This window comes from Bubalus bubalis, chromosome 22 (assembly GCF_019923935.1).
Source record: "Bubalus bubalis isolate 160015118507 breed Murrah chromosome 22, NDDB_SH_1, whole genome shotgun sequence".
NCBI lineage: Eukaryota > Metazoa > Chordata > Mammalia > Artiodactyla > Bovidae > Bubalus > Bubalus bubalis.
The window spans coordinates 2,159,542-2,179,643 of record NC_059178.1 but is presented as its reverse complement, the minus strand read 5'-3'; the positions used below and the strand labels follow the sequence as shown (position 1 = coordinate 2,179,643).

At 48.2% G+C, this 20,102-nt stretch overlaps 1 protein-coding gene across 1 annotated transcript in view; it reads left to right on the top strand.

Moving 5' to 3' along the window:
- The window catches only part of CDH20 (cadherin 20), a 216,851-nt gene that overhangs the window by 158,265 nt on the left and 38,484 nt on the right, over positions 1-20,102 (top strand). The window contains exons 2-6 of the mRNA XM_025273737.3: positions 1,987-2,380; positions 11,797-12,091; positions 12,836-12,955; positions 15,760-15,927; positions 19,253-19,440. Coding sequence (XP_025129522.1) covers positions 2,135-2,380; positions 11,797-12,091; positions 12,836-12,955; positions 15,760-15,927; positions 19,253-19,440 — 1,017 coding nt within the window. The 5' untranslated portion in view covers positions 1,987-2,134. The remainder of the gene's footprint in view (positions 1-1,986; positions 2,381-11,796; positions 12,092-12,835; positions 12,956-15,759; positions 15,928-19,252; positions 19,441-20,102) is intronic.

Here is a 20,102-nt window from a genome sequence, read left to right as displayed (position 1 = left end):
CTTCATCACTTCTACACATGACTCAGTAATTTTTCCTTGTGTGGCTGTTCAATTGTCAGCTGGCACCTTAGTCATTTACAGAACATATTCACATACATTGTCCCAACAAATCCTCATGGGTATCCTGTGAAGTAGGTGGGAGAACTATTAATAGCATTCACTGCTTAATAGAGGAATAAAAATTCATAGACATCAACCAGTCAGAGGTAATGAAAGCAGAACCAGGGGTCAAACTGTCTGACCCTTAGTCTAGCAAACATGTGCAAAATTACAGATAGGTCTGTGTTTCACAAGGTACGCAATATTCCCACTGTGGCTACCGATCCCAGGATTCATTCTAGCAATAGCCTTTTTTTTTTTTGGTAATACCCTTTATTGCATCTTCTAGCTCCCTACAACAGCATAGCTAATTCTCACCAATCTTTTTCACTAATTCATTTCTGGGGTTAAGGTTCCTTCTCCCAGAAGGTCTCCCCTTAGACAAGGATCAGTGAGCTGGGTTTCCGTGGATCAGTCTAAAGAGAAAAGAAACAAGTAATACTTGGTGACCCCCTTTCCAGCACACCATTGTTCTTAATATTAACCAACATGTCACTCAAAAGAAGACATAGCTAGCTAGCCTTCACTTGACAATCAATCTGCCTCTAGAGCTAGAACCGATAAGAGGCACAGCCTCCCATTCTGTTATAGAAATTCGATAGTCTCCCCCACCCTATTCCTCGTTATCAGCTCTCGTTCAAATGATTTCTTCTACAGAAGTGAAATGGCATATTGCATGGGATTATTACAGGATATCTTTTTAATTCTCTTGTTCATTTCAATAGCGAGTATTTGAGAGGAAGCTAGCACGAGTTCTGATGATGGCAGGGGAGTGGTAACTGAGCTAGCATCAGTGCGTGGATTTCGCCGCTTGTTGAAACGGAGCACTACCTAGTTGCCTGGGTCTGAAATGGCCGAATAAACACATTTGCTCTAAGAAGACGACAGCAGTTCTCCACGTAACAGTGAAAATATTAAGCCCACAGAAGACATTCTAACAGTTCTGACAGAATGGCTTGAGTGCTAGGCCAGCTCATTACATCCAGCCCAAGTAAAGGAAGAAAAGGTTGATGAGGTCATAGCTCAGGAGTGAGGTCACCAGCCAATCTGACCTCATAGCAACAAAAGAAGTGTGACTGATGAAAAGGAGTCCCCAGGGTAGAAGTCAACATCCCTTTGCCTAAATGAGTCTTTCAGCTCAGGGGAAAAATAATGTTGGCAAGAACTCTCTCCTGTGCCCAGGGAAGCATGTGACTGATAGCACTTTAAAGTCTACTGTGAATGATACGATGATTAACTGACCTTTCGGATCCTAGAAAGGTTACATTAGCAGTCCCTATCAGTGCTTCAGAGCTGAAGCAGTAGAGTGTGAAACTCAAATTCCACCATGAGCTCAGAGAATGATTAAAGTCAGAAGTGATCCATGGCTGTTTATAAATGAAGTCTGACTCTTAATATTATCAATAACGTGGAGTAAGCAAAATATAATTGTGGGTGGCAAAAAAAGATGGTTAGATTTTGCTTTTGGTTTTCTAAGGAACCAAGAAAAGCAGTTGGGCTAATGAAAATATGAATATTAGTTGCCAATTTTGGAAATGAATGCTATTTTTAAGAATGTAGGAGGTTGTCTTATCATAAATATTTCAAAAAGCCAATCAATAATACAGCATATCCCTCTAGTTACCAATGTGAAGGAATTTATTCACTAGTTTTATTTCTGCTGAAATCCATTTTTGAAGGTTTGGGATTGATTATATCAAGATAAGTTGTCTTATTTTTATCAAAATATTATTTACTACTTAAACACTTCTAAAGCAGTAACATGTCATGACTCCTTCATTTGTTGACTAGAAAAGCCGAATATTTACTGACATTTCTTGAAAACTTGCTATAAGCCCACAGGAAAGAATCTGACGTCATCACACTGTGTTTTCCTTCACTTGACAGGAAGCGGACTTCAAGCAGACGGGCTTGGATCAGGACCTCACTGGGAGCATAAGTGTTCAATAAACTGCATTATTTTTTTATCTGGAAAATACTGAAGTGCAGTGGCTTTGTCATCCTGGACTTTACTTTCTGGAAACCTGGCCATCCCATGTGGACTTCTGGTAGAATGAGCAATGCAAAGAGCTGGCTTGGACTTGGCGTGTCCTTGTACTTCTGGGGACTGATGGACCTTACAACCCCTGTTCTCTCGGGCACTCCGACACTGCCAGGCAGACTAGAAGCATTCCTGTCAGACAAGCCACAGCCACACCCGCGGACAAAGAGGAGCTGGGTGTGGAACCAGTTTTTTGTTCTGGAGGAATACACTGGAACTGACCCTCTGTATGTCGGCAAGGTAAGAACTGCCAAAGAGACCGATAAGTTATCCGAATACCGGATATTGAAATTGAATAGGAATATGAACTATGAAAGCTCGCACAGTCTGAGGCCTGAGAACAATTTTAAACTAGAGGTATGTTAACTGACAGCTAGTTGAGATCTAGTTTTCGCTTTGTCAGATACGGGTCAGAAAGGAAAGGCTTCTCTCTTTGTTCTTGCCTCTGTCCTGAGTGGGAAAGGCTAGGAACTGGGTTTCTGGAGGAAAAGACTTGGGTCCTGCAAGAACTGTTCAAGTCCTCATACAGGCGGCAGCAGCCTCAGGAGTAACAGGATAAGGAAGAAGTAAACTGAGAAACACAGAGGGAGGAGCTTGGGGTTTGTTTTTTTTTTCAAAGCATTTCCACAGGTATTGCCTGAGGCCAAAATTTAATGAAAAAAAAGAAAAAAGAATAAAACATTCTTCATTTCAGAAGATCCTAGCTTGTGCTTTAGGATTGCTGGAGATGATCAATGAATATATTTATAGACTTCACACTCGAAATCCCTTGATTTATCTAGCATCGTTTCATTTTTAATCGTGGCTTTCTCCTGTGTTTACTTTATTTGGATGTTAATCAGAGGCCATTTTGCAAAAGCAACTAAGTGAGAGAACATGGGAAACAAGGAACTAATTAGAAAATAAATAATTCATTCAAATAACTTAAATACTTGCTTAGCACACAGGCTAAGAGTGCAGGTTTCAGAGTCAAAGACATGTGGGTGCAAAACCCAGCTCCGCCAATTGCTTCCAGAGTGACTCTCGGCGGGTCACTAAGTCCTCTTAACCTGGTTCCTCAAATGTTGAAGAAGGCTAATAAGAGAACTACAGCTTCTCAAGAGTTGTCTACCTAAGCTCTTTCCTCAACTTCCACCCACTTCTCAACCCAGGTGGGCTTCCCTGGTAGCTCAGTCGGTAAAGAATCTGCCTGCAGTGCAGGAGACCCGGGTTCGATCCCTGGGTCGGGAAGATCCCCTGGAGAAGGGAATGTCCACCCACTCCAGCATTCTTGCCTGGAGAACACTACGGAGAGAGGAGCCTGGTGGGCTACAGCCCACAGGGTCACAAGGGTTGGACACAACTTAGTGGCTAAACCACTGAGCCTAGGTAGCTGCCCTCCGCCCTGTCTCTGCACAGATGCCATGTTTTCGGGGCTCCTCGGGACCTCCCCACCGCGAGAGCTGAGGGTCCAGTTTACGGAGCCGCCCCACGGGGGCCCTGGACGCCGCTGCCCAGCCCCTCCATCCTGACTCACGTTCTTCCCTCAGCTTCACGGCGTTCACAGCCCTGTTCTTCCTCCTCCCTTCTCAGCCTCTCGTCGGTCCTCCCTGCCCACCTGTGGCGTCTTCCCCATCACACCCACCCCTGGGGGCTGGTTTTAAACTCACCTCTATGGCTTCAAACCCCTAAAGCAGTGAATTCAAAGCCTCCGTCTCTGGCTCAGACCACTCGTCCGAGCTTCAGAAGGAAAACCCTCCTGCTCCGCATTTAGAACTCCTTGGCCTCCATCCACTGAAGCGTCCCCAGTCTCCCTCCCGAACCCAGTCTGCCCTCGGTCGTCCCCGTGGCGGCACTGCCACCTCCCAGCTCCTAAGCCCGGGCCCTGCTGGTCAGGCGGCCCCTCCCCTCGGTCCCTGCGCCTGCAGATCGCGTTAGTCCGGAGCCAAGCAAACCCTCCTCCGTCTCACCCCCGCGCCCACCGTCATCTCAACCTGCGCAAACACCTGTCCCCCCAGCAGCATCCTTACTTCTGCCCGCACTTCCTTCGAGGCCCCTCTCCATACACGATCTTTTGAAATGTGAGTGAGACCGTAAAGACTCTGCCTGCGATTCAGGAGACCCAGGTTCGATCCCCTGGTCGGGAAGATCCCCTGGAGGAGGGCATGGCACCCCACTCCAGGGTTCTGGCCTGGAGAATCCCACAGACAGAGGAGCCCGAGGGGCTACAGTCCACGGGGCCGCAGAGGCGGACACGGCCGACACAGACCGCATCACCCTGCTGCTGGCCGTCAGGGCCTTCCCGCTGCGCTCTGAGCCACCCAGACCCGCCCTCCTCTCTCGGGGCCTCTCCTCCCACAGCCGCCCCGCCGGCCCCTGCCACGTGTCTCGCCCCCCGCCATCCCCGCCCCGTGTCTCGCCCCCCTGCTGGCCCCCGCCACAAGGCACACCTACCGCCGGCCCCTGCCACGTGTCTCGCCCCCCACCCCCCAGCGGCCCCGGCCACGTGGCACGACCCCCCCCCCCCCCCCCGGCCCCCGCCACGTGCCTCGCCCACCCCCAGCCCCCGCCACGTGGCACAACCTCCCTCCCCCCCACGCCGGCCCCCGCCACGTGGCACGTTGCCCTTCCCGCCCTCTCAGCCAGGGTTCTGACTGCCGCCCTCTCTCCACCCAGACCTGGGGAGGCGGCCTCCGGCAGCTCCCAGTCTAGCCGGCTCTGCCTTCCTCCCCGCATCGTGAGACGCGCTCGTCGTGGCTCCCCTCGGGGTCGGCTCCTCTTCATCTTCGAGGGTTCATTTCTCACCTAGCTTTGCCTTGACCGTCCTCTAAGGCACACCCCTGTTGGACTCTCTCACTACCATTAGGCTTTCCCCATTCTAATCAAAACCTACAATATCTAAGTTGTTCATTTGTCTATATCTGTATTGCTGGGGTCATGTGTGTGCGCGCGCGCGTGCTCTCAGTCGCATCCGACTCTTTGCAGCCTCATAGGCTGTACCCCGCCAGGCTCCTCTGTCCATGGGACTTTTCAGACAGGAATACTGGAGCGGGTTGCCATATGCTCCGCCAGGGGATCTTCCTGACCCAGGGATCGAACCTGAGTCTCCTGTGTCTTCTGCATTGACAGGCAGAGTCTTTACCACTGGAGCCACCTGGGAAGCCTTAGACCAGACTATAAGCTCTGTGAGGACAAGGGTGCCGCTTGCATTTCCCCCACAAGACCTAACACAGTGCCTGTCACACAGACACGACTGCCTCCTAGAGTGATAAGGATTAAGTGAACTGACTACAACAGGGAAAGTGCTTTAGCAGAGTGCCGGGTCCAGAGTAAGATCTTAGTGATGGTTGCCCTGTAGTAGAAGTCAGATGACGACTAGTGACCGTGGTAGCAGCAGCAGCCTAGTGCGTTCCTTACGGAGCTGAGCAGCTCAGTAGCGCACACCTCATGTACCCGCAAACCCCGAGCCTCAGAACCTGTGGGTTCTCTTTGACTTCCTCTCCTTCTCTTCCTTCATGCACCTGTCACATCCTGCCAGCATCCCCTTGCCACTTTCTCTGAGTCACTCATCCTCTCCAGATCTGTCCTCCCTGTGGTCCTCCGGGTCTTCATGATTAGATTAACTGAGCGGGCTTAGTAAGGGAGGATCTCCTGGGCCCTCCCCCCGGGACTCGGGCCTTTTATCTCCTTGAAGCGCCCTTCCCATCACGTCACTCGTCTGATTAAGGAAGCGCTGTCGCTCTGCAGTGCTCATCAGAGCTCTCAGCATACAGGGCAAGCACTGCCAGAAAATGAGCCCCCCTGCTGGGATAGCTGCAGTCTCACCCTGATCTCCGTCAGGCTGGGTCTCCTTACCAGCCCGACACAACACACCCTGTCGGTCCCTGCCCCAGAGGTGTGTGCATGCCGCTGTCGTGCCCGGCACACACCGTCCCCTCCTCTCCGCTCAGCCATGTTCAAGTTTCTCAGGGTCCCAGCTTAAAAGCATTTTCCATCATGAATACATCTTCCATTCAGAGTTCCAAAGATTTCTAGCAACTCGGTATTTACAAAACATTTCTCCCAACTAGACACACATCAGTTCAGTTCAGTTCAGTTCAGTCGCTCAGTCGTGTCTGACTCTTTGAGACCCCGTGAATCGCACGCAGCACGCCAGGCCTCCCTGTCCATCATCAACTCCCGGAGTTCACTGAGACTCACATCCATCGAGTCAGTGATGCCATCCAGCCATCTCATCCTCTGTCATCCCCTTCTCCTCCTGCCCCCAATCCCTCCCAGCATCAGAGTCTTTTCTAATGAGTCAACTCTTCACATGAGGTGGCCAAAGTACTGGAGTTTCAGCTTTAGCATCATTCCCTCCAAAGAAATCCCAGGGCTGATCTCCTTCAGAATGGACTGGTTGGATCTCCTTGCAGTCCAAGGGCCTCTCAAGAGTCTTCTCCAACACCACAGTTCAAAAGCATCAATTCTTCTGCGCTCAGCTTTCTTCACAGTCCAACTCTCACATCCATATATGACCACAGGAAAAACCATAGCCTTGACTAGACGGACCTTTGTTGGCAAAGTAATGTCTCTGCTTTTGAATATGCTATCTAGGTTGGTCATAACTTTCCTTCCAAGGAGTACATAGCTCCTGCTAAAATAAGTTTTGGAAAACACTTTTGTATTCAGTAATTGCTCTGTGTGGTTGTACAATTTCGAGCCCTCCTTCCTTCTCCCAAGGGCACAAACTGAGACCTCGTCCTGGCCTTGCCTACATTTCCCTGACACCACACACCTAGCATGGAAAATTCAGAAAGACTAGGGGGCCTGACGCTTTCCTGGGGTGCCACAGCGCTGCATGTCAGTCCCACGCGCATAAGGCAGACGGTTCAGTCATCGTAACAGTGCTAGGAAATAAGTATTAAGTCACCTCTCCTGGATAATTTAAATAAGGGAAGGTTCGGAGAGGTTACGGTCCTTGCCCAAAGTTACACAGAAGGTTAATAGGAAATCTGACACCGAAGCCATGGGCTTTCTTTTTCTTTGGCCTGTATGTGGCCGTGACTTTAGACCTCGCCCTGAGAGACACACGGAAGAGCGCACGGTGTCAGTGAGACCAGAAATGTAACCAAGCCTGTTCCCTGAAGGTGGGAGGTGTGTGCTCACTCACCCAGGCACTTTTCCCCCTTACTTTCTTCTGAAAGAGAACCCATCTCTCTCTCCCAGGGCATTTCAGCTCGTCACCATGAGCTCTGGAAGATGTCTGTTTAGAAAGCCTGCCTGAGTATTTGCTTTTTTCAGAAAGGAGTACAGCAACAATTATCAGCTGTAATTGGTATGGCCTTACAAAATCCACACTGGGCTTCCCAGGGACAAGGCAGTGTAGTGTCAAAGCGAAATTATATTGACATATGCAAAGAGGTGGATGCAGCGAGCTTGTGCTCGTGCACGAATCTGTGGTCCCGAGTCATGCTGAGGTCAACAAGGGCGTGGAAGCTGTCTAACCACAAATTGTGAGCACTCACTGCCTTCCTGGAACCATACGCGGCACCGTGAAAGACGGAGAAAAGGAGCGCCATCACCCCCGTGTTGACCTTCATGTACTTCCCGTCACTCGCTACTCCTCTGGCTCAAGATCTTAGAGACGAAAGCAAGGTTAGGCTAAGTAGGATACCCAGCTGTCTTATTCTGTCTAGGGTAACAAAGCTGTTTTCCCAGGATGGGGGTAACTGTGTGGTACCAACTCCATTCCCGAAGCTCCGCGCCTTCCTCCAGAGCGCTGCTGCCCAGTCAGTGTGAGCTGAGCTACATATGGGTACATATGAAGCACACTTTTATTCCAGTTTGCTGAGTGACTGAGAGAAAAGCTGTTAATATTTCTTCTTTGCAAGTTTTGCAACCAAATGTACATTCTGTGGCTGGAGAACCTAATGTTCAGTTCACTTCACTGTGCTGGCTACTAGGCTAGTCTCTCTCAGCTCTGTATTCTCCTTCCCATACTCTACGGGCCGGGGACTCTGCACATCACAGCTCCTCCGTTTCCAAGCAGCTCCCAGGTCCTGAGAGTGGAATGTTCTAGGGGGAGAACCAGAGGCGGGAGGAGAGGGACTCGCTCCTTTTATCTGTGGGAGCTGCTTCTGGTTTCTGGAACCATTTCCACACCCCAGCCTCACACATCCACTGGAGGGCGCCCCCTTCTCCGAGGTCAGAGTCTCAGCTCCATAGGGGGTGGGTGCTGGAGGGGGGGGCACCTCTAAACTCCTGGAGCCCAGCCCAAGGGAATAACACTCCCTTCTCAGAGGGCTCCAGCCCAGCCTCCTCCAAACGTCTAGATTCCAAGAGCTCCCAACTCCTGCCCTCTGCTCCCCCAGCCAGAGGGGCACAAGCTGTTTCCTCGAGTTACTGGTTATCATCTCCAATGATACCTCAACATTTTTCCTTTTCAATCCTTCATGTTAAATTCTCTCTGCTAGAATGACTGGTGTGGGTTTGTTCCCTGACTAGATCCCGAACCGACACGATTTTCGTTGACCCTTGAGTCACGTGGGGTTAGGGGACCAACCCCGACACAGTGGGAAAATCCAAGCGTAACTCTAGAGCTGGCCTGCAGTCCATATCCACAGTTCCTCTGTGTTCACAGTTCTCTGAATCCGCGGTTCTGCTCCACAGATGCATGCGTAGGACTCTTTGCAGCATTTAGAATTGAAAACGAAAAATCCACATATATGTGCACCCTCAAAGTTCACATCCACGTAGTTCAAGGGTCAAATGTATATTCCCTAGAAATGAGTTATATGTAAGTAGACCCAGGCACTTTTCACAGCTGGTACTTTTCCTATTGGGCTTCCCGGGTGGCTCAGAGGTAAAGAATCCTCCTGCCATTGGAGACATGGGTTCAATCCCTGTGTCGGGAAAATCCCCTGGAGAAGGAAATGACAACCCACTCCAGTATTCTTGCCTGGAGAATCCTATGGCCAGAGGAGTCTGGTGGGCTACAGTCCGTGGGGTCGAGAAGAGTTGGACAGGACTGAACGGCTGAACAGCAACAGCAGGGCTTCCTGTTCCTAGGAGGTGGCCCTGCTTCTCTGTGAGGCTCTCCCCGCTTTCCTGTGCACAAAGATGCACAGACGCTGCCTGGGCGATGCTTGCCAGCTCCTTTAAGACAAAGACAACCTGCTTTCACTAAAAGCTTTAACTCCAGCACTACACCCTGTACCACTTGTTCACACAACCTTACCGAGCATCTGCTACACATGAGACTCACACTAAGATGAAAACCACACGGCTCCTGACTTCGAGGAACTCAGTCTAGAAAGTGCCTCAAATTCTTCTCTCAATACAGACAAAACTCAAGATCACAGATCCAGTTTCAGCCCGGACACCATTGACGTCAGCCAGCCGAGTGACTCCCGAGGAGCCAGGACCATCTCTTGAGCAGCAAAGCTCTCTAGCCTCCTGTTACTTACTAAGCACTCTCCATAGGCAGAGAACTTGAACTTGGCCAATGATAATCACAATGACGCTTCACCTTCTTAAGTTTCGCAGGACAAACTTTTTAGATGACAGCTAGTATATCTCCAAACAACCCTGGATATTTTCTCTAATGTCAGCTTCAATTCTTTCTTTCTCCCCTGGATAATCTGCCATGCCCTACTTCACTCTAAGTGAAAGTCCTAAGTGAAAGCCTTAAAATTACACATATTTATATTTAAATTTACATATGTATATACATATGTATGTAAACATGCAGAAATATATAAGGATTTTTTTTTAAATCCTTAGATCTTTGTCCTCCTCCTCCCAATTCCATTCCTCTGCCTGGGAACACAGTTCCAGATGGAATGGATTTTCATTTCTTTGTGGCCAGGTCCAAATAAAATGACTTTGCATTCTACACAATAAGAGCTAGGCACCTTGCTTGTCTTAAATGAAATAAATAGAAGATGTAGAATGTGAAAAATAATAATAATAATGTATAAGGAATGAGGAAATGTGAGGACTTTATATTCTGAATAGAATTCTTTAAGTAGAAAAAAATCCACAGCTATTTTTCCAGTCAGTTTTGTTCTTTTATTTCCCTTCTCTGATAAGACACAGCTGAACTCCTCTAGGCAGCAAAATCACTGCTTGTGTGCTTTGGCCGTGAGTCCGTCTGAGATCAGCTCAAAGCCGGCCACAGCCTCCCAGCCCATCCTTGTCTCAAGATGCTGTGAATACACTTTCTGGTGTTTTCTTGGTGTCCGTGCCATTTAACACTCAGACTAATGCTGTCCCAGCAGCGCTTCAGGCAGCTTTCCCCAGCTTTACCATGGGCTGTGCGTAACAGAACCGCCAACAGGCTGCTTTTGTCGTCTCTGCTGCAATCCTGGAGGTTCGAAGGGAGTACGGGAGAGCTGGGCATGTTAACACCCTTCTCTCTCTGCATGTACACCATCCTCATAATTGGCCCCATTTATAGCTTTCCTATTATGGGAACTCTAGGCGCTTTACATACATTAATTTTTAATGATCCCAACAAACCTTCAAAGGAAGAATTAACACTGTTCTCTACATTTATAATACGAGGAACTTGAGAATTATAAACATTAAATAATTTGTCAAGGGCACTCAATTTATAACTGATACAGATAGTCTTCAGGCCAGATATATTTGCCTCTTTGGCCTAAACTGGTCTATTTTATTAACTGAATCTCATGGACTTTATCACTGAACTGTGCAAGCCCAGAAACAAGAGTTAGTGGCGACTGACTACGTGTAACTAATTTTTCATTGCCCTCTTAGAGAAGGACTGTTATAAGATAGCACAAAACTCTAGGGTTCTTGCCACTTATACACATTGTCTATAATTAGAGCTGCAAGAGTTTATTTCTGGGCTTAAAATGAGCACTGTGCCCCTGGGCTCATTTTGAGAGTCGTCACAGAGTAATTTGGGAGGAAATATAGTTGGATGGGCAGATAAAAGCATGTGCCTACCACAACCTTCTACATACAGAGTGAGTCAATTACAAGGCCAGAAACGGGTCCCAACAAAATGATAGATACCCTGACACAGAGAATAATAACCAGCTGTAAAACTCCATTTTGATACCTGCAACAGAAGCAAGCAAAGTCCTACTGAGGGAAGCTGTGGAATTGAGAGAATTTCAAGGGCCCCCAGAAGTCATTCGGTATCTACAGCACAGTGGCCACAGACTGTTTTTATTCGCTGCTTCATCAGCTTCTCAGCCAACTTGGACGGTCCTAAAGTTTTTGAAATTCCAAAATAATTTACATCAACACTTTTACATTTTTAAATGTTTACACTCATCCTTTAAAAAAGATTAAATGGAAAAGCTGGATTCCTCCTTATTAGACTTGCTCCTATTGTACATGGGACAATACAATAGGGGATGCAACACAATACAATACGGGTCCTACACGTTCCAGAACGCCTGTTTTCTGTACTTCTCAGGGAGAGGAACTTTAAAAATAGTACTAAGGACACGGAATGTGAAGTGGAGAAATTTTGCTTGTTCATCAACTTATATTTGCTCTTTGATACAGCCGTGTTCAAAGCAGGTTAGTTCTTTGTAGACATTTAAAACATTTGAGTGGGAAAAAGTCTTCCTGTTTGAAAGGAAATCATACACTTGTACCATACTGAAAATCTGTGTATTTTCGACACCTGTTGAGAGGTCGGTGCTTTTCCCCCTCAGCTTCATTCAGACATGGACCGGGGAGACGGCTCCATCAAATACATCCTCTCGGGAGAAGGCGCAGGCGTCGTGTTCACCATCGACGACACCACTGGCGACATCCATGCCATTCAGAGGCTCGACCGGGAGGAGAGGGCCCAGTATACGCTCAGGGCTCAGGCCCTGGACAGGCGCACGGGCAGGCCGATGGAGCCGGAGTCCGAGTTCATCATCAAAATCCAAGACATCAACGACAACGAGCCCAAGTTCCTGGACGGGCCTTACGTCGCCACGGTGCCGGAAATGTCACCAGTGGGTAAGGCGGGCATGCACTGATCCTCACCAACAGCAGTCCCCCTCTAGAAGGCCCTCCCACCTCAAGGTGGAGAAGGAGAGAAAGCGCAGAACAGCCCCCAAAACACAAAGCTGCACCGAGCCACTCAGACGTGAAATCAGCCACAGTGCAGACAGCGGCAACACTAAGCCTGGCACTGTCACTCAGCTCTGGGTCTCCTGAATCGATTTTTACTCACCTATTTATCTGACTGCACTGGGTCTTAGTTGTGGCACCTGGGATCTGGGATCTTCCATCTTTGTTGCGCCATGGGAGATCTTTAGTTGCAGCATGTGGGATCTAGTTCCCCAACCAGGGACTGAACCGGAGTCCCCTGCGCTGGGAGCATGGAGTCTTAGCCACTGGACTACCAGGCAATCCCCAGTTCTGGTTCTTAAAAAGCAAAACAAAAGATAGGTGATAGATGGGCAGGCAGATAATGTCTGATTCATAAGGGAGAAGCGTTTTGGTATTACCGAGAGAGGAATGCGGGGCCCAAAGCCTGCGCTGGCCTTACAAGTCATTAAGAATTTAAGACACAAATAACTCCCATCCCCACTAAAGAGGTACTTTTGTGCTAAGCAGTTATAGAAGCTTGACCTAGAAACAGACCCTCCCAAGGAAGCAGACATAACATTTGCAAATGCTTTAAAACTGCCCATTCAGGCTTGCATCCAGTCTTGAGCAACTCAGCTTGAACAGGTGTCCACCACCTCTCTTCCTCAGGGACTTCTGTCATCCAGGTGACGGCCACCGACGCTGACGACCCGACCTACGGCAACAGCGCCCGGGTGGTGTACAGCATCCTGCAGGGCCAGCCGTATTTCTCTGTGGACTCCAAAACAGGTACGTGCCGGGGCAGTCGAGTCAGAGGTATTTGTTTTATTCTCTACTAATTTGTAACTGCGATTTAGGACAGACACAACTCTCCTTTTCAAGAACTCTGCAGACAGTGCACCAGCTCGGAAGATGGTTATAAGCGTCGGGATGAAGAGAGCAAACCAGCGCTGCCCATGGGGTCAGAGCAGCGCGGTGTACAGACAGTGTGCTGGTCTGCTGGGAGACGCCCGAAGAACTGCCTCTGCAAAAGGACCTCCTCACCAGCCTTCAAAAAAATAATAATATCAATAATGCTATGGCTGTATTCACTCCCCAGGAGTAAGGTCTTTCATAACTTCAAGAAGACCCAAGAGGACTGGCATAGTAACCTGGGCTCACTATAGAACCAGGATAATTGGTTTTGAAACTAGAAAGAGCCTTAGGCTAATCTTCCAGTCCATCGCCACTCACTTAGTGGATAAGGAAATCGTGACTGGAGACCTAACAAAGCGCTCCCGGTTGTAGATGTGTCCCCCGACCTGCGGTCCAGCGTTCTTCCCACCAGTCCACCCCGTACTAAGCCGAGAGCAAGGCTGGAATGAAGGGAGCTCAGAGCATGGGGTGTGGGCCCCGACAAAGGAGGTGCTCAGTGGGACGCTCCGACAGGGGGACCACCTAGGAGCTGGGCAGGCATGGGCCACGTCTAGAAAAGGACAAGGCAACAGCCAACAAGTCAGTTTGCTTTGGGTGTTCTGTTTTGTTTTCAGTTTTACTCAGGAACTTAGACAACAGAATGTATAGTTTATCTATGAAGAATTCCCTTTAACCATTTTGAATTGGGCAGAGCAACTCAGATATCATTGCTATTAATATATAATAATATATTATTCCATATTGTTATCTTGCACTTGTGCCAGACTTTCTCCCTTTTAAAATACATTCATAGATCTCATCATATTTGAGTGTCCCAACAATCTTGTAAACTTGTGAAATATATGGAAGCATTATTACTTCATTTTACATATGGGAAAATTAACATACGGACCTAAGAGTAATTAACAAAAAAAATGGAGTAAAGAAACTTACAACCACAGAGACAAAGTCAAGGCCAAACACTCAAAGTCATCTCTTTACATGAAATAGAAAAAAACACATTTTATTAGCAACCTGATATAATTTTTTCCAGAACTCCTCGGGGAACCAGGCATTCAGAAAATTATGTCATAAAAGTAGAGAGTATAAATTAGGAGGAGGAAAGAAAAAAAGGTTCCAGTTGGGGATTTCTATAAAATAGTAATTTTAACCATTCTACAAATGGAGGGAGGGACCATGAGGGGGTGCCCACAGGGAGGAAAAATACAGGCAGGAAGAGGGTAATATGTCCTTTACATCGTTAAGAGGAAACTTACATTATTTTGACAGCTCCCAAGGGGCATCTATAGTGTTAAGGTCAAAAATACATAAAAAGATAGTTACTGCCATGCCCAGGGAGCATTTATAAAAAGAAAACACTGCATATTTCACTTTAGACTGTTGCTGCTGTAATGCGACATATACATTATGGGAGTAAAGCGAGGACAGTTTGCAGTTCCCCATTTCTCCCCGTGGTATGCAAAAGGTCTACTGAGCCAAGGGTCATGTTGTAAACGTGCAGTAAACAAGCCTTTAATCTTTGCCTAGAGAGTACAGAAGTCAACTTTTCTAAGTGGAAGCGTTAAAAGGAAGATCAAACATGCCCACACATCCTTGGCAGGATCAAAACAACACATTTCACAGGGTTCTGACTTAGACCCCTCTCCCTAAATGGAAGCACATTATCATACCCTGATGTTACACACCGTCTGGGCAAGCTCATCTCGTACGGATGTTAACAGTAAACATCTCAGAGCATCTTTTATGCTGTCTTAACTCACAGCATACAGTGAAGCACGGAGGTAGGAAGAACCTAATAAAACAGATTGAACATACAACGACAAAGAAGAGCAAATCTGAATTCCACCCCTGCTTCCAGGCCCTGGGGAGGCAGGAGCAAGCAGCCTGGGAATGAGGTTGCTGGAAGAAGAGTCCCTCACACTAGTAGGGCTCTAGCGACTGGAGAGAGAGCTAAAGGAGAAGGATCTAAAATCGCAGACTTGCTGACTGAGGCTTTGTTTCCCCACCTGAAGCCCAGTTTTGTTTGGTGAGACAGAGCCGCCCTGAAGTCGCTGCAGACCAACAGGTCCCGGGTCTGTTCGAGGGCCACTGCTGCCACCTGCTGGTCTTTCTCGGGAATGCGCCGTAGAAACCAGCCCGCCAAGCCCGACTCCATGGAGAGGGGTCTGAGGGCGCTCCGGGAGTTGGTGGTGGACAGGGAGGCCTGGCGTGCTGTGGTCCACGGGGCCGTGAAGAATCGGACACGACAGAGCGACTGAGCTGAACTGAACTGGCCCTTCCAGCTGTAACAATCTTTACTCATTCACCCTCTGTTTAAGTACAGCATTTTTTTTTTTTAAGCTGGGGATTCCCTGATGGCTCAGTGATAAAGAATCTGCCTGAAATGTAGGAGGCGCGGGTTCAATCTCTGGGTTGGGAAGATCCCTTAAGAGGGAAATGGCAGCCCACTCCAGTATTCTTGCCTGGGAAATCCCATGGACACAGGAAACTGGCGGGGTACAGACCATGGGGTCACAGAAAGTTGAACACGACTGAGCTAAAAGGACATTCTGACCGCAAGTATAATAAAACAGGTGCCTTGCGTCTCTGACAAGGCACAGGGAGAAGCCTAGAACCCAGTCTTTAAAATGGGACTGGTGGTTTTGCTTTTAAAAACAAAGCTCGTTTCTATCCTGCAGGGGTAATTAGGACTGCGCTCATGAACATGGACCGAGAGGCCAAAGAGTACTATGAAGTGATCATCCAAGCCAAGGACATGGGAGGGCAGCTCGGAGGGCTGGCGGGGACCACGACGGTCAACATTACCCTCTCAGATGTCAACGATAACCCACCCCGCTTCCCCCAGAGTGAGTACCCAACCGGCGAGAGTGCAGCTCTCAAGTCAGAGGGACGCAGCTGTGACGGAGGCGAAAGAGAAAGGCCGGTCTGAGTCCCTCTTTGAGTTCAATTATTCCTGGGTTCCTTTCTGACATTTATCATGCAATTCTCACATCACCATTTCCCTCCTAGATCCAACTTCCCAGACCACTAAACCAGTGTTTCTCTATTTTTCACTATCACCTCCCTCCAGAGCCCTTTTAGACCCTTTTTTCCCTTGAGTGTCATGCCCTGACTACTCCCCTCATACAATTAAATATTAAGCAAGAAGATTTTGTTGGGTAGGGATGAACCTTAGATTTGTAACATCTAAGTTTTTTTCACCTCTCTCCAACAAGAATCGATTTTTTGTACCTGTTGAGAATGCATGCAGGGAGACTCAACCAAAGCTTGAGGTGAGCCTAGTGACCCACCAGATCACTTAACCCCCTGATTCACAGCAGGCACTGAGTGCTTGCTTTGTAAGGGCCCTGGGCATCAGGGGCACAAGATTCCTGAAGCAAAATCCCTGACCTTGTGAAGCTTAAAGTCCACTTGGGAGAACATATACTTGGTACTCATCAAAGTTGAAGCAGGAAGCAGCATCTGCTGTGCCACCTGGTTAGTGCAGAATGACGCCTTCATGATAAACCAAGATGAGTGAAAGACTTAGTAAAAGGATGAGAGTTCAACCAGGTACTGAAGAATTAACACAGTCAAACAGGAGGAAAAAGAAAACATTCCAGAAGGGGGAAGCTGTCCATTCACTTAAAAAAACTTTGTTTCGAGCAACATTCTAGATATAGGATATAAAGCCCTAGAAATAAAGCTGCAAATGTAATTTTATGTTCCAAGATGCCGAAAATGAAGACCTGCTCTTTTATTGATTCAAATGTTCCATTTCTAATGGAAGTCACTGCAAAATTTTTGAGCAAGTGAGAGTCATAAAGAAAGGCTAAGCTGATAGCCACGCAGAGCACTGGTTGGCAGGAATGGAGACTAGAAGCAGGAGTCTGGTAGAAGGCTTTTAGCATGGGCCAGATTTGAACTGATAAGAACGTAAGGAAACAGAAGAAGTAGTGCAACGGGACAAATCAGAAAACTTGGATTTCTATCTCTGATTTCTTGGCTAAGGGAAGGTGGAGTCAAAGATAACAATGATGTTGTAGGTCTGGGCGACAGGGAAAAAGATTGTACTAATGGATGAAACAGAGGATCCCAGCGGGACAAGCGGCAAGCAGGCAGGGAGGAAGACAGATGCTGCCTCGAACATGAAGCGGCAGCAGGACACTCAGGCGGGATTAAGGAGGGTGGAGTGCAGAGCTATGGCTATGGAAAGGAGACCAGGAATGGAGGTGTGAATTTGAGAAGCAGATTCTAAAAGGGAGCAACTGGAGAAGTGAGAGCGGCAGAGCCAATCCCAGGTGAAAGACTCAACCAGGGAAACCAGGATCAATAACCACTAAAGGAAAACAGAGCCAAACCAGACCATCTGCTGAAAAGCCACATTGTGGGTAAACCATTTATCTATGTAAAAACAGGAGTAAAATTCAGATATTTACATACAACTGGTATCCATAAAGTCCCCATGAGATGAAACCGAAAGACAAGATCCCAGATGAGTGTTTTACAAGTGATATGAACAAGGAGGTTACTAAGTTGATTGGTTCTACAGTTCAGAAGACTAGAGCATCATGAAACAGTTTATGAAATGACATATGGATTGGCTTCTTACGTGCTCTGCTGACCCATCTTTATCATTTCATGAATGGCTCACACTGTGCACACTAGATTCTTGAACATCCTTGAACTGTCCTCTGGCTTTGTAATCAGACTAGACAGTATCTCCGAGAAGGCAGAAAGGGAAGAAGAGCAGTTATTACACAGTTCATATAGATTTGGACCTATTGTAGGGAAGTTAGATTGAATCCTGCTTTCCTTCCTTTTCACAAACATTATCATAACCGATTAGGGGCTGTTGACACAATGACACACCCCCTATTTTATACTGAAGAAGCTCCGTCACCTTTAACCAAATATAATGGAATATCAAGACCTCAGGCTGCTTATTTCTAATATAATGCATTATGTGTAGAAATTGTACGGACAAGATGTTTGTTTTGACACAGAACGCCTGACTTCCCTGGAGAAAATTGTTTTTCCCAAACATGTTCTGCAGTAGCAAAGTCTGCTCCATCAACAACTTTGGAAGAGAATGCAAAGAGATCATGAAATCCAAGCGCCTGCAGTTTAGCACAGACATTAGCCACTTCCTGGCTCACGTTGGCGAAGAACAGGCATCGTTTCTCCTCCCGTGCGAGGGAGGCTGCTGAGCGCTGGCTGGGTGCCGTCAGCCCCCAGGTCAATGTGAGAAGGCAGCGCTCACACCCCGACTTCCCAGGGTCACACCCCACAGCCCGCAATGCGCAGGAGAACCAGAGGCGCCGTGTACCTACCGAGGTACCGAGAAGGTGGTTGGTTGCTTGAGTCTGTGGTCATCCACACCATGACTGACAGGAGAGTGAGGAGCGTCAAAGGGCTGAGCCCCAGAGAAGCAAGTTAATGAAAATGCTCCTCCGCGGAGATGAACATGAACTGAACGAGGGGATTCGGGCTATCAGGCTGAAAAGAACATCACCGGCTGTGAGCTCCCCACACAGGTGAGAACTCTGCGGGTATCGTCCTCCAGAAAAGAGAACTAGAAGCACCGAGATGAGTCCGTGAAGAAGCCGCCAGGGCGCAGGCCCCAGTGCAGACACTCCGAGGGACGGCCAGCGCAGAAGCCGGCAGAGCGCGGCTCCGGGGCCGGGCCTGCTCTGCAGGGCGCTGGTCAGCACCGCACGTGGACAGCTGGACACAGACGGGTGCTCGGCGTGCCGGCCGGGCCACAGAGGAAAACGCGTGCGCCTCAAACACAAACGGAATACACGCGCACTTTGTGACCACAACAGAATTAACACTGGGGGACCAGTGCATCAGGAAGCACTGAGAGACTGGAAAACAAGGCACTCCCTACCACCCTGGAGGTACATTCACTGAGGTAAGCAATATTTTTGCTTTTGTCCTGTCCTACTCCTGGGATTGTGATGACGTATCTTGGCCCCTCCTCATCCGACATCCAGTGCAGGCGATGACCCAGTAACGTCTGCTTAGCCCTTTGGATCTCAGTTTTTTCATTGGTAGAACTCAAGTTTTAACTTTGGATGATGAAAAAGATGTTTTGCACAGCGTGGCGGATGTGATGTGATACGGGAGGAGGCGTTTTTCTTGTGTAGTGACAGGTTATGAAAACTGCATGTTCTGACTTCTTCACAGAACATTACCAGATGAGTGTGTTGGAATCAGCTCCGGTTAGCTCGACTGTGGGGAGGGTGTTTGCCAAGGACCTGGACGAAGGAATCAACGCGGAGATGAAGTACAGGATCGTGGATGGGGACGGGGCAGACGCATTCGACATCAACACGGATCCCAACTTCCAAGTGGGCATCATAACCGTGAAGAAGGTAACCGAGCTCCTTCTTCCAAGTCATTTCAGGGGAGGCTTTGAGCGTGTGTGCAATATTAGTAAGGACTGTTATATTATTAATAGCATTGCTTTAAATCCTCTGATAAACACTTTCCTATCATTAAGAAAAAAAAAACCTCTTGGACTTTCCTGGCAGTCCAATGGTTAAGACTCCAACTTACAAGGCAAGGGCATGTGCCGGCTGAGTTGCTCAGTTGTGCCCAACTCTTTGCGACCCCCGCAGACTGTAACCCCCCAGGCTCCTCTGTCCATGGGATTAGCCCAGCAAGAACACTTGCCTGGGATGCCATTTCCTTCTCCAGGGGATCTTCCCAACTCAGGGATCGATCCACCCGCATCTCCTGTGTCTCCTGCATTGGCAGGCGGGTTCTTTACCACTAGCACCACCCAGGAAACCCCAGGGCAAGGTGTGCGGGTTCAATCCCTGTTCAGGGAACTCAGATCCTGTGTGCTGTACATCAAGGCCAAAAACACAGACAAAACAACAACAGAGAAAACCCCTTACTACTGTTGTTCACATGTAAACACTGGCTATGACATCATTTTACAGGAAGGGTACCCTTCAGTTCAGTTCAGTCGTTCAGTCATGTCCGGCTGTTTGTGACCCCATGGACTGCAGCACGCCAGGCCTCCCTGTCC